The sequence below is a fragment of the Empidonax traillii genome, unplaced genomic scaffold, assembly GCF_003031625.1.
Source record: "Empidonax traillii isolate 1590-97213 ecotype Southwest subspecies unplaced genomic scaffold, ASM303162v1 scaffold659:size354235, whole genome shotgun sequence".
Classification (NCBI taxonomy): domain Eukaryota; kingdom Metazoa; phylum Chordata; class Aves; order Passeriformes; family Tyrannidae; genus Empidonax; species Empidonax traillii.
The window spans coordinates 232,080-247,271 of NW_020955852.1; the positions used below are offsets into that span (position 1 = coordinate 232,080).

The window sequence follows — 15,192 nt, forward strand, 5'->3', positions numbered from 1 at the left end:
CATACCTTGAAGCTGTACTGATGTCCTGTACTCTTCCTATGGCATCTACTTTTAATTGCACACAGAAACAGGATATTGCTAGGGCAGTATTCTGCTTGACTTCATATACTTGTTCTAATGCCAAGTGGTATGCTTTTGCTGTTTGTTATCAGCTTCTTAACTAAGCTCCTTCAGAAATATTACATGTGTTTTATGTGATTTTTGACTTATCTGCCTAACCTACGTGGGATTTTTTTTTATATGCCTTCTTTTGTCTTCATGTATCATTTGATTATTAAGCAAACCTGAAATAGAGATCTCCTAAACATTTTTTTGTATAGTTTAGCAAAGAAATATTCCATGATCCTTAATACTCTTTGCTGGTAGGAATTTGCTTTTGACAAACTCTTCTGACTTTTCTAATTTTCTTTCATTCCTGAAAGAAATTATTTGCTTCCCCATTCATGATTCTTTAATTTGTACTCCCATCAATGTTTTTAAATTCTGATGTTTACCTTTCCTGGCTTATTTCCTACCTTTTGGATTGTAATATTTTCAAGGATCATCGAAAGTTTTTATTTGCTAGAAAAGGGAATGGTCTACTCGCCTGTTATTACTTTCATATTTTCTTGGTTAGACTCATCTTAATATTAAGTATATAAAGTATTACCTAATTTCCCTTCTTTCTTGTAGGACTGAGTGAATCATGATCTCTGTTGTTTAGTCAAGCTGCTTAAATTGATTATATTTTCTAAAGAAATCAGAAAGCAAAGTAGCTATTAATACCTTAAAGTAGAAATATTTGATCCATGTTTTAAAGGTTATTGATGGTAGTTTTAGATGTAAGAACTATAGACGGTTTTATTAGGTCTTAAGATAGATAGTGTGAATAAGAGGTTTCTGAAGAAGTCTGAAAGACATACAATGCCTTAATGCACACCCTGTATTAAAGGATCACTGATTTTATTTTTCTTTTTTGTAGTATCTGTCTCCTTGGAAACCGTACATTGTCAAAACGCAGCTTTGATGTCTGTGCCAAATTTACTGAAAGCAATAATGAAACAAGGACTACACCTTTGTGGCGCCTATTCTGTGATAGTTCATTGCTTAATGCTACATGTGATGAGTACTTTCGTCTAAATAATGTAACAGAAATTCAAGGGATTCCGGGGATAATGAGTGGAGTTCTAATTGGTAAGTTGAAAAGCACAATGATTTAAAAATTTTTGGATATTAATTATTTGGCTGATAGCTTGTTAGTATTGTAGTGGTCTAACCTGTCACTACTTCTTTACCTCTAATCTGTTGCTGTGAAAGATTGCTACCTTGAGCATGCTTCTTCCTGTAAAATTGTCATCTGGTTTTAGAAGCTTAATATCAAGGGCTTTAATTTGGGGGTCATTGGAGTTTTTTAGGCATTCTTTCAAAAGCCACAGTTCAATCAAAAAGAAAAAGGTATAAAGAAATTACAAACTGATTTTTGGACTTTCCTTTATGCTCTATAGGAAGTAGATGCTAATTTAGAGATCTTGACTTATTTTACATCACTCCTCAAATCTTTGTGAAAATTCCTGAAATTTACAATTCTCTTATTTCCTTAACTCTTCTTATGGCTTCAGTCTTATCTCTAGATGAGGTTATTGCTCCTCTTCATTTGATTGAACACACATATTCTATAGCAATTAATACTTTTAATCTTTATTTTGCTGTCTCTTACGTTTCTCATGCATACTTCTATATATGCTTACCAATTGTAAGGTTTCTGTTATGAATCTGGATATGTGTATCCTCTTTTTGGTAACTTATGGTTCAAAGTCAGTCTCATATTATGCTCAAGGTAACTTGTTGCTATTTTGGAGGCTTAGAATACTGTACTTAAATTCCCTAAAGTTGTGCAGGATGGCTAGAAATTGGCTATTTGATCATCCTGGCAGTCCATGGCAGTTGTTTATTTCTGTGCTGTAAAATCCTTTGTGTTCTTGACAGGGTGGGAGAGCATCTACTTTGTTTCCTCACATGTGGTAGGATAACTTGTCTTATTTTAAAATCAGTATTGGATCGTCCCACAGTCTGGTCAAGATGCCCAACCAGTGTTCCCACAAATGTAAACTCTCACAAGTTGCTGTTCTTTGACCTCAGTCGTCTCCATACAAACATCCTTAGTTTGCTGGGGAATTTAAACCACATTCTGCTGGGTTTTTTTTGCTTATCAGTGATCTTCTGAAGTCTGGCTACATTGCTTTTGTCACCATGTGGAAATCCTTCACCATAAACAGCTGAATCCTGTGTTGTTCAGGATTATTCTGTATAGCAGGTCTCAAAGAACTCAAGTTACTGTTAACTAGCATTTCTTCCTTGTACTGGTCCTCAAAATACAAGAACAAGAAATATTAGTATATGCTAAGATTGCCTGAACCTGGAGATAATTTCCTTTTATTGACAATACATCCTGATGATACATCTGTATGCCTGTGCAATGTAAGTGGACATTCTACAAATATATTAGCATTTAATTCTATAACTAAATTTTTCTTGAAGGGAAGAGAAAATTTTGTATGATGCATCTCATACACTACTGAATTTTTACTGGCATACAGTGGGAATATCCACCCGTTAAAATTGGTATTAATCATATTGGGAAACATAATGATTTTTGGGTAAGAAAAGGCATCTGATTAACAAGATTTTCATTCTCACTACTTGATATCCTGAAACAGCGAGATGATGCTGACTTTTTTTTCCCCCTCCCTTATAGATAATCTCTGGAGTACCTATTCAGAAAAAGGATCAATAGTTGAGAAAAAAGATCAGCCATCCATTGCTGGATCAGAAGAGACAAAAATGGGTGGACTCCCTTATGTTTTTACAGACATCATGACCTACTTCACAATGCTAGTAGGGATTTATTTCCCATCTGTGACAGGTAGATACAACTATTTTTCTTGAGTGAGGATATGTACTTATAGCTGGAAAAAGAATACTTTTCACACATTAACTGTTTATTGGGGACATACGATGTTGCTACTCTGTGTGTCTGAGGTTATGTACCTAAAACCTTCTGGTGCTAGGGCGACATAGCTGATGGCTGATTACTTTAGGAGGTTATAGGACTTAAACAAGAAATCAGTTTAAGGACTATTTTCTATGTCTGGAAAGAAAGCAAAAACCTCATGTGTTACTAAATGTTTATTCAAAATAAGTTTCATACCTTTATAATACTTAAATCTTCAAAGGCATGAGAGAACAGTTTAATATTAAAGCGACTGTTTCAGATATTCAAGCTGTTAATTGCATGGGATGTGTTCAAATGTCCACTATTTTTTTTGACACTGTAACAGTGGTGACTTTTTTGTCAAGCTTAATTTCATTTTCCTCCGCTCACACTTGACTAAAACAGCCAGACACATTTTTCTTCAAAAGTCCCAACTTGAAGCAATTGTAATATAAAGTAACAGAATGGAACTCCCAAGTGGAAGTAATACTAAGTCGAAGTGTCCCTTTGTATTTTTATTTGAACCCCACTGTTCCCATTTCTTTACTTCAGGCTCTTTTATCAACATTTCATCATATCTGAACCTGTGGTTAGAGTATCATTCCATGGAGTTTCACAATGGTTTTTCCACTGGAACATCTTGACATTAGCTTCCATGTTTTTGCCTCCAGCAGTCAGATCAGTTCTAGAAAAGATGGCAGAATTAGTCAGTTATTGTATATTTTTTTCCCCCTCCCGTCACAGTATGTGCTAGAAAATACTGTTCTGTTGTTATATTGAAACAGGGATGTGTACATGTGATTTTTCTAACCATTCTTTTTGTTCTTGCCTGCTTCTTTTTTTTTTGTTTCTATGTTTTTATTCTTTAGTTTATTGATTTGTTTGCATATCTTATGATGGTCTGGTTAGTAGAAAGTTAGTGCATTTGGTCACACTAGGTAAAATTGCTAAGTCCCTGTTAGTTTATAGCATCCATCCCAAATATTTTGCTACTTCTTATATTTCTCCATTGCAATAATGATTCTGAGGTTATAGTTGAAAAATATTTTTAAATTTTTTTAATCTGCCTTTTTTTCTGACCTCTATAGGATTTTCTTCATTCAACAGTGGGTAGCAACACAAATTTCTGAATAAAACAAAAGTATAAATTGAGGATTTTTGCAGGATTATAATATACTACTGCAGTCTGCTTCATTGGTAAACCTGTGTTAAATCAGGCTTAAAAGTAAATGTTCTTGTTCTGTTAGTTATTTCCATGGATTTCTGTTAATAGTTTTTATGACATATAAATTTCATCTCTTTCTAAGGCATTATGGCAGGTTCAAACAGATCTGGAGACCTAAAGGATGCTCAGAAATCTATTCCTACTGGAACAATTTTGGCTATTTCAACCACATCTTTTATTTGTATCCTTTATGATGTGACTTTTTTCTAGTCTACATTCTGTAGGTATAACAGTATAGGTTTTTCATTGGAAAGTCATTAGAGTTGCCTGAGTATAAAATTAATTAAATCTAACTTGAAAAGAAGTATTTTATATTTGTATATTTGTAATATAAATATTACTTCTAGAAATCATTAAAATATCTCAAATTTTATTTATAAATATATATGTCCTATATTCTACTGGCTTCAAATTGCAAGATATAATTGACATTTTTAGTTAAGTGTTGTAGATGCTTTTAGCATCATGCTTCAGTTGTCAGATTGTTATATTCAGTATAATCAAATCTTGAACCAAACAACCAGCAACAGAAATTTTTGTTCCTTCAAAACCTAGAGGACACAAATGCTTACTTATTTATATGAGGAAATACCTGTTCTGTTGTGTGATGTATGAACTGGCTCCTTTCAATACTTCACAAATCAACTGTGTATCAAATACAATCATAGAGAACATAAACTAAAACATTGTAGTAGGGAAGAACTAAAAAAAAACCAAACAAAACCAACTATGAAACACCTTCCCCCACATACACATACTTCATTATCATGAACATTTTCATTCATACCTAGGTGAAAAATAGTGGGTTTTCTCTATGTATATACCTATAATGTAATCTTCCTTCAGTCTCAGTTACAGATCTCTCCTGTATAGTGTTGTTTGGTGCCTGTATAGAAGGTGTGATATTAAGAGATAAGTAAGTCATATTCAACTTCTAATTTTACAGGGAGTATATATAATCATGGGTTATATTAATCGGATTTTATAATTATTCTTCTGTGAAATATCTATGCCATATGTATTTCTTTTGCTTTGATTAAAACTGGAGGGAAAGTCTAACCTGAGATGGCTGCAAAAATGAGTCTGGTTATCAGGCTGTATCCTTTTGAAAAGCAGAAGCAGAATCTAAGATAAATGTTTGAAGTGGAACCAGCTTAATAAAATGTTCTTGATAAAGAAAATTGTAATTAGTATTTGCAGAGCTGATAGGTGGGGATAAGAGGACTGGTATTACTTTGGGAGAAGTAATACGCTCCTGAGGAACAAAGACAAGAAAAAAATTTGAGTTATATGACAAGAAGAGTTCATGAGACTGCAGTGCACCATTAGACCTGTAACTCCCATTGGATGTATTTTTGTTTTAAAGCATCAGTTGTAGATCAAGAGTCATTTCGATTTTCAACCATGTAATTGCTTAATGACATTTAAGGCACAATACAAAGCATGAAGGGAATAAAAATAATGGAGATTACTGTGAACAGAATCTCCAGATTTTGATAAATTTCTCCATTAGGAGAAGCTGAGTTGACTAAGATGAAACTTTTGTTTCAGGTTTCACATTTGTTTTCTTGCTGGTGTCTGGTTCTCTTAGCTTTTGGTGATAAAGAAGTGGCATTGGGTTATTGTTTGAAGGTTGATGGAGTTGATGCTGTGACAACTTATTTCATTAGTCTAGAAGGAAAACTATAAGTTAAAAGCTGGATTCCATTCAAAACTAGTACAAGAAGCAGCAAGGGATCATGATAGGCTTTTGACACTGCATCTCATAGCATCCTTCTAGGCAAATTCAAGAAATGTGTGTCAGATGATGTGGACAGTGTGGTGGATTGAGAACTGGCTGAATGGCAGATCACAGAGGGGTCATGATCAATGGCACAGAGTCTAGTTGGAGACCTGTCACTAGTGGTGCCCCTCATGTTTCTATACTGGGCCCAGTATTGTGTAACTTGTTCATCAGTGGTGTGGTTGAAGGGTATAGAGCCTCCTTAGTAAGTTCATTGAAGATACAAAACTAGGAGGAGCAGCTGATACTTCAGAGGGCTGTGCGGTCTTTGAGAGGGACCTTGACAGGTTGGAGAGATGGGCAGAGAAGAGCCTTCTGAAGTTTATCAAGGCCAAATTCAGGGTCCTGTACCTGAGAGGTACTAGTACTAGGGGCTGACTTCTGGAAGGTAGTTTCTCCTTTGCGGAGAAGGACCTGGGGGTCCCAGTGGACAACAAACTGCCCATGATCTAGAAGTGTGTCCTTGGCCAACAGAATCCAGGGATGCATTTGGAAGAGCATTGCCAGCAGGTTGAGGGAGGTGACCCGTCCCCTCTACTCAGCTCTGGTGTGGCACATCTGGAGTACTGTGTCCATTTCTGGGCTCCTCAGTAAAAGAGAGACATGGAGCTTCTGGAGCAGGTCTAGCTACAAAGTTGATGAAGAGACTGGAGCATCTCCCTTACGAGAAAAGGCTGAGTGAGCTGGACCTGTTCCCCCTTGAAAGAAACAACTGAGAGAGGACCTCATCAATGTCTATAAGTATCTAAAGGAGAGGTGCCAAGAAAATGGAGCCAGGCTCTTCTTGGTGGTGCCAGACAATAGAATGAGAGGCAACAGGTAGAAACTGATGCACTGAAGTTCCATATGAATATGAGGAAGAATTTCTTTACTGTGTGGGTGATCATGCACTGAAGCAGATTGCCCAGAGAGGTTGTGGAGTTTCCCTCACTGGAGATATTCAAGAACTGTCTGGTTGCAATCCTGTGTTGTGTGCTCTAGGACGACCCTGCTTGAGCTGGGAGGTTGGACTAGATGGCCTGTTGTGGTCCCTTCCAGTCTGACCCATTCTGTGATTCTATGACTTTTACTTTAAAATAGTATTGCTTCATCAATAAAAATATCTGATATGTTTTTTCTTCTAAGTAAATATAAAAACTGAATCAAACTGCCTAAGAAGTAGTAAATAAAGTCTGAAATTAAAAATTAAAGCAGAGCTAATATCTATAAATTCACATTTTTGAAAGTAACATATTTGGAATTTACTGGGACAGGGGAGTGTGGAATTTTGCAAGTTCTGATCTATCGCTAGAGCAGGTTGCCTTGTAGCAGGAGCTTTGAATCTGTGAACTTTCATTTACAGTGCTGCCAGTTCTTGTTTTGCTGAAATCCAGTGTAACAGTAAAGTTTTCTTAGTTTTGTTTAAAGACTGTTTTTTGGTTTAGTTTTTTTCTTTTTTTTTTTTCCTCTGTTATGGTGGTTACATCTGCATGGGAAAAAGTAGATTGTACATCTTTCAGTGTTTCTTTCATCTCTTCAAGTTATTCCTACCTTGTGTCTAATTAGATCACAAGCATTAGAATTTGAATTAAGAATAAATGTGCAGTTGTATAAATGTTATCATAGAAGTATATTTTTTTTCTCCTGTAATTTTGAGGATGTGATTTCATCTTTTTCCATCTGCTGAAAATGGTATGTAGTCATGCATCCAGGCTTAGGCATATGCAAAAATTTGGACACTGGCTTACTATGTTAACTTTGTTGTTGTGTTTTGTTGTGGTTGGGGTGGGAATGACACACAGCTTCAGGAAACCAGGAACTCTTTATTGCAGCAAGTGCAACTACTTTTATACAGTTTTTGGTGACACATGTACACGCACAATTGGTTTGTCAGTAACATAAATAATGGCCAGTCTCTTCGCGAACGAAGAACCGGGGAAGGTCTTTCCACCTTCCAGCCTGCGCATTGGATTTTTTAGGTGAGACACAGTGTGCGCGGAACTGAGCCCACCCTTTAATCCTGAGGTTCAACTGCCGGGGCCAAGCACGCTTGGACGGTGGCAGTGAGGTCCTCAGGACGTAGATGGATTGCCTTACAGGGCTAACGAGCTCCATCTGCCCGGGGAGGGGCCCCGACCGGGAATCGAACCCGGGTCTCTGCAGTGACAGTGCAGTGTGTTTTCCTCTACACCACCGGGGGCTCCCGAGTAACATAAATAACTCACAATTGGACATACATCCGCACATGTCTAATAACAATGAGTCAGCATTCCTGACAGGAAATCCATTCTTTGTCGCAGTCTTTTTCGTTTGTGGCTGACACCCTGCCAGGCATAGACGTTCCATCTTTGATTTCTCAGCTACATAGAGACCCCAGAACCAGCTGGGCTCTCCCGTAGTGTTTCTTGACCCTGTTTTAAAAGCAGGTCTGAAAAGAGAGAAAGCATTTAATTTTTCTTTGGCTGTCAACTTTTTCTTTTCTTTGGTGGGTTTTTTTTTGAAAAATCTGAAAAAGCTGGGAAAAAAAAGACTATGGTATCGCAATGTAGATAGTCTTAATAGGGATTTTGGTTGCTTACTAACAAAAGTAAGATGAACTACAAAAAGCTTACTTGCTTTTAAAACAAAAATGTCAGTTTGAAAGGGGGGTGAGTGGGGAATTGCTGTTTGTTTGTTTACTCAAGTCATCCATAAATAACATAAAGTTAGGTATCTAAAAAAAATTAGAAACAAGGAAGTAGTATTACATGGGATAATCAAGACTAATGAAAGCACCTCTTCCTGATTTCTACCCACTTATTTGCCATAGTAATTTAAAAATTGCATCAGGTAGCACAACAGTCAGAAGATGTGCAAAACTTTGGATGGTTGCGTCTAATAATTTCTCTAGTTATTGTCTGTATGTCAGTGTCATACTGTTAAAAGGAAAGGCTAATACTTTGGTTTGTGAATCACCTGCTTATGCCCCAGACTATACCTGTATAAATTTTATTACTTGTAGAACAGACAGTCTATTTCCTAGCTGTCACAAGAATCTGTAAGATACATATGTGCATACTCTTGCTATTGCTGTTAATTCTGTAAAATTTGCCAAAATACCTGATAATGGCTGCATGTTTGCTTAGAGGCAGCACCCAGTGTGAAGCAATTATAATGTTTTATTTTTAATAACAGAATAAAGAGAGACTGCTTGGTTGGAAAATCCTACAGTTCATACTGTAACATGGTGTTTATTGTTAAAATGTCTGTTGTCCAAAAGATTGAAATATGGGCACTGAAACTATAGTAAAAGTTATTTTAATGCTTAGTGATTTTTTTTTAATTATTTTTGTTTCTCCTCTTCTTTCTCAAGGTTTGGAGAAGCAGTTAAGGGAAATCTAGTGGTTGGTACTCTGGCCTGGCCTTCTCCATGGGTTATTGTGATTGGTTCCTTCTTTTCAACATGTGGTGCTGGTCTCCAGAGTCTCACTGGTGCACCCCGTCTATTGCAGGCCATTGCAAGAGATGGCATTGTACCATTTATTCAAGTAAGATTTGTTTTTGTCTTTACAGTGCTTCAAATGTGCCTTCTATTTTGACCAATAAAAAGAGGCATAATTTCTGCTGTTTCTATGGAACTGTGAGGAAAAGATTTGGAGCTCGGTTCTGTTTGGGTACAATAATAGATCAGGCTATTGTAGGGCAAAGTTGAAGCTTCAATATTTTTGTGCAATGCAATTTAATTATATTTGTTTTTACATATGAACTTAGTGGTTACAAACTGAGAATACAAGCCTTCTATAAATAAAAATAAATGAACTAAGATGCAACTAACAACTAAACTTCTTGACTCCTGGCTGTGTTTATAACTTGTATTTGTGAACAGAGTTGATCTCATCTCACCGTGGAACTGCATAATACTTCTCGTGTCATGGAGATACAGTTCTAATTTTTATTCATTTTTATAAGCTAAATAAAGTCAACAAAGATGTAACAATAGAATTCTATCCCATGACTCCAAACATCAAGTTTGTTCCAACATCTCTGAACATGTTTTAAGAGGAAATAAATCAGATTTTTCTTGAAGTGAGGGAGCTGGCAAACAAAAGAGAAGGAGAGAATTCTTTCTGGGCTGCTTCTGCAAAACCTAGATGACTAGACTTGATTTAAAAATAAATATTCTTTTTTTGAGTTTTATTTATTTAGTGTCTAGAGAGCAAAACTGTGATCTCTGTGGAGAAGTCTGAAAGCTTACCTCAAGCCTTGCAAGACTATCTGTAACAGGAAGTAAATACACTAAGTATGCTTGCCTGGAAGGGCTGAGTGGTAGTGGAGTTCGACTTATCAGTGGAAAGGGGATATAATGCAATAAGTTGTAAATGCTGGGTAATATTGAGAGAGACAAGCAAAAAAATTCACTTTTGCCTGAAGTAAAAATTTGGTACTGAGTGAGAGGATGACAGTATGATTGCACCTTATCAGGGTTAGATTTGAAAGGAGTGAAAACTGGAAGGAAAAAAATTGTGGTTTGGAAAGTGAGAGTAAGGGAATCAAAGAGAAACAGGATGTTTAAGGAGGGATTTGAGACTTGAGGTGTGCTTGCAGTGTGTGAGTGGTATGGCTGCTGCATGGACAGGGAAATTAATTCAAGAAGATTAATACAGAAGCAAGAGTATGACATATATAAGAAAAACAAACCGAAAGACTTGAAACATGAGCAGAAAAAAAAGGGGATTTTAATATTATGGTAGGAAAATCAATGGATTACAAGCTTAGAAAGCTAAGGGAAGAAGACAGTATGGAGAATGAATTAGGGCTTCATCTCTATAATTGAATGGAGGAGTATGGAGGAGAATAAGTACAGCTGGAACGTGAGGCGAAGCATTTTGCCATCTGTCACCAGTATAGCTGGATGGAATTCTCCACAAAGAAAATTGCCACAAGCAAAATGATTTTTGGTAGGGCTCTATATAGGATCATAGGTTTATCCAAGACCTCTTTAAAGGTCAGTATTATTTTCATAAGTTTGACACCTAATCTCTATGTTACAAAAAATACTGCCCTCAACTATATTAGCTCTTTACTAAGCATAAATCTCTCATGCATACAGATTTTAATTTACTTGAGAATATTTCAACAGCAGCTGTAGTAGGGCGGTAATGTTAGGTAGTCATTGTTTACTTTGGTAAAAATATTTCATATTGGAAATGGGATGTATTGCAATTTTAGTTTTGGCTTTTCATAGTATAGATGGCACTATTGTCTATTGTAACTAATGACTGCTTTCAGTTCCAGTTAGAAGTAAGTTGGTTAGTTCACGGTCTGCACCATAGTTCATAACTGTGTAATGAAGAGCTTTCCCTAATCTTACTGTTTACTTGAATTGAACTAGATATTTGGTCACGGAAAAGCAAATGGAGAACCAACTTGGGCTCTGCTCCTCACTGCTGGTATTTGCGAAATAGGAATTTTGATAGCCTCACTGGACAGTGTAGCACCAATTCTTTCAATGTAAGTATGAATGTGGTGGTTTGTGTTCTCAAGTTAAATTGTATTTTATTTTTAAATTAACTAGGTAATTATTTTTCTTCTTTAAATAAAACATGCTAGACTTTGTTTTCTAGCAAATTATATTCCTGTTTGATCCTGGAGGTAATATGAAAAAGCAAAATGTTCTGGCTGGAACTAATTTTCCAGGCACAAAAAACTTTTTACGTGACAGAGTTTTTGAATGCTAATAAAAATATGTTCAACTTTAAAAGAAATAAGGATTTTAAAATAAAAATTTCTCCTATTTTAGGTCAAGTGCATCTAGTAGAGACAGACAAAACCATTTAATATTTTAGGATATGAACTGAATTTTATTTTACTGACTTTGTCCATAACATAGCACCAAATTAGCTACTATGGAGAAAATTAACTCTGTCCCAGCCAAAAACAATACACCATGATTGTCAGTTATTTGCTATGTTGTCTCTGAAATATTTGTTTGAGGCTCTATATTATGCTAATACCATATTGAGGTGTAATATTCTAGAAGTATTCCTAATTTATGCCTTTTGTTCTATTGGTCACTGTGAACACAGTGTACAGGAAAATGGACACTTTCCTACGCTTTTTTGGATTGTGTTCACTGTTTTAATGCACATCTGTTCTAGTTAATTTCTTACTGGAAAATGCACTTTTATTCTTAACAGGTTTTTCCTCATGTGCTATATGTTTGTGAATCTGGCTTGTGCAGTTCAAACACTTTTACGAACTCCCAACTGGAGACCTCGTTTCAAGTATTACCACTGGTAGGGAATATTTCTTCACTAAGAATAGTTAAAAATAACTGTACAGCCCTAAATTGTTGGTTTTATTGCAATAATAAAACAAAATCTCCTTTCTGACTTAAATGAGTTACAATTCATGCACTAAATACTTTAAAAGCAACATTTGTTTTCATGTGTTTGGAATAGCGCTAGTAATAGCATTGATCATGAAAATGTAGCTAATGTAGATGGCTTGTTAAGGGGTTACAGGATGACATTTTATATTGCTTATAAGGCAAGAGACCTATGTGAAAATGAGGATGAAAAACAGAGACCTATGTGAAAATGAGGATGAAAAACATATAATGTGTCTTTTATATATAAATAACAAGAGCTGATGAAAACATTCGGGAAGGTTGAGACAATTTTCATTTTGGTTATGCAAAAAATATGCAAAACCACAACTTGTACAAAAAAAATTTCATTCAATATATTTCAGTTGGCTCATTGACAATATGATCACTGGTTTTAAAATATGCTTTGGATGTTGCATTTTATAACTGAAGTAGACCACTTAACTAAGTCAGTAAAGGTCAATAATACTAAAGATGAGAGTGTGAGTTTTGTCTAGTCTTTTTTTTTAGCGGCTTAAGGGTTTAAACATTTCAAACTAAGATTGGGAAACTTCTTGATTTTTTTAAACTGTATGTTAAAAATACATAATTTAATTAATAGTAATTCTGTTGAGAGGTTTTAGTGCTGAAATACCTTAAAGCCTAGAATATATAGGAGGTAAGCTGGTGTGATTCTAGGATGTAAGAGTTGCTTATTATTTGAGTGAAAATGAAATGTCACAGTTTTAGCTTTGTAAAAACTTGTTGAATATGCTCAGTAGTCACACACTAGTTTTCACACCTAACCCTCCAAATACATACATTTGGCAACAATTCCTTTTTGTTTTTCTCAGAGAGATCAGTGAGCTAGCTGATTAACTGTGTGGCTACTTACAGCCAAAGCAGGTGTTGGAATGTTTGGCTGGAATTGGGGTGGGATTTTATTTTTTTTAGTGAAAGTAGAATCTTACAGTAATTCAGGCGTGAAAGAGCAGCTGTTGTTCTTTTTAAACAAACTACAAGACTGACGTCCTCAAGAACAGGTAGAAAGCTTTCCCTTAGTTTATAACTGGACTCAATGCTTGCATGGTACTAAAGAAGTAAACTAAAGGTACCAAACAAAAGTTGTGTCTGCTGACGCTCTTTGTCAATATAGTGAAAGCTAGCTCTAATTTGGAAAGTGGGGGAAAAGTAATTTGGGGTGTTGTATGTGACTAGAAGTATGCACAAAACTGTCCATTCTAAGGTGGTTTACATTAATCTTTGATAGTAACATGGGCAAACCAAGCATACAGATTTTAGTCTGAAAATGTTTCTGTAATTTTTTCAGTTTACAGCCATTCTTTCTTTATAGCCTTCTCTTCTTTATTCTCTTCCACTCTCTTGTATTAATGCCTAACAGACAGGCCACAACAGAAGTGAAGAATAGAACTGATGAGTCAAATTGAATTTAAAGTAATCAACTATTTTTGCTGAAAGAAACAATGTTGTTTATTACTGTTTGAATTTTTTTTAGCTTAAATTCAAATCATCAGTAAGTGATAGTATTATGTTTTGAAACTGACCTTATTTGGTACTGATAGAGTTTCAGCACTGATTTGTTATATCTAATTCAGTTGTATTATTTGTGTCACACAAAGGTTAGGAATGTGTTTTTTGTAATAATCTGAAATTGGGACAGTATATTTTTACATTTATAGTAACTATAAAATGGCCTCTGAAGAAGAAAGGCCTTTCTGGAAGTTAACTTTAATAAGAAATTGACTTTGTAGAACATTTGCATGCCTATTTAAAAAAATGGAAAAAAATGGTTTCTTTTAGGACTCTTTCATTCCTGGGGATGAGTTTATGTCTTGCCTTGATGTTCATTTGCTCTTGGTACTATGCTTTGATTGCCATGCTAATCGCAGGATGTATATACAAATACATAGAATATAGAGGGTAAGACCATATATCTTATTTATTCTATATTTAATATCTTAACAATCAGCAAAAAGCACTTTTGTATAAAATAGAAGTAATACAATTCAGACTATTCCTTGAAACAAGGTAAGATTCTATCTCTGTTAAGTGTTGTAAGTTTTTAGATCCTAATTCCTTTGGAAGCCCTTTTTCAAACTTCTCAACAGCCAGAGCTAATTGAAATAAGACCCAATAAGGCTGGGAAACTGTCATTGGAGCAGAGATGATGGTGTAAAGATGATGGTACTTAAAGAACATCACCTCTCAATATCAAGTAGCTACTATTACAGAACTGTTACATTATAGTTATTTTGTGCTGAAGCTCAAACTCTACTTTTTTTGTGTGTGGACTTTAGCACTTTTTAGAATTAATCCTACTGAACCATAAAGAGAATCCACTGAAAATTACCTGTTTTCTGAGGGCTTAGATAATCTTTAAATTGCAATATTGCATTTGAGACGGCTCACATCTGTAGGAAATGCTGAACAAGTAGGAGACTTGAAAAGCATGCTGAGTTCATAACAAAACCAAAACTAAACCAGCAAGCAACACAAAACCCCCCACCTAAACAACATATACAAACACTAGAGGTGTAATGTACATGTTATCCTTTTCAAAAGAAATACACTCTATGCTGAAAAAAAATAGTAAGGTCTTGGAGCAGGAAACTGAAGCAAGGCTGCTTGTTTTGATGCTTGATTAAGCATAGGTCTTAAGTGGATCAGCTGGTATAAATCACTCCCCCTTGTGGATTCTCCATCTTCTAATATCTCCATTTCCAGATTAGATGCTTTCCTGGACTTCTCTATTTAGTGTGTTAACAATAAGGAAATTAGTTTCCCTATTTTAGCAAGGAAGTCAGATCAAATGGTAATAGTTCTGTGTGTGTATATAGGCATGCACATACAGAAAATTTTGCATACTT

General features: G+C 35.4%; 1 protein-coding gene across 5 annotated transcripts in view; it reads left to right on the forward strand.

Moving 5' to 3' along the window:
• Positions 1-15,192, forward strand: part of LOC114065426 (solute carrier family 12 member 7-like) — a 64,060-nt gene that overhangs the window by 25,054 nt on the left and 23,814 nt on the right. For 4 of the 5 annotated variants that reach the window (XM_027899336.1, XM_027899338.1, XM_027899334.1 and 1 more), the window contains exons 8-15: positions 962-1,173; positions 2,735-2,902; positions 4,279-4,377; positions 5,055-5,112; positions 9,311-9,485; positions 11,330-11,448; positions 12,135-12,233; positions 14,126-14,245. In XM_027899336.1, coding sequence (XP_027755137.1) covers positions 962-1,173; positions 2,735-2,902; positions 4,279-4,377; positions 5,055-5,112; positions 9,311-9,485; positions 11,330-11,448; positions 12,135-12,233; positions 14,126-14,245 — 1,050 coding nt within the window. Of the gene's footprint in view, positions 1-961; positions 1,174-2,734; positions 2,903-4,278; positions 4,378-5,054; positions 5,113-9,310; positions 9,486-11,329; positions 11,449-12,134; positions 12,234-14,125; positions 14,246-14,301; positions 14,354-15,192 lie in introns of all 5 variants that reach the window. The other variant, XM_027899337.1, reaches the window with a different exon arrangement.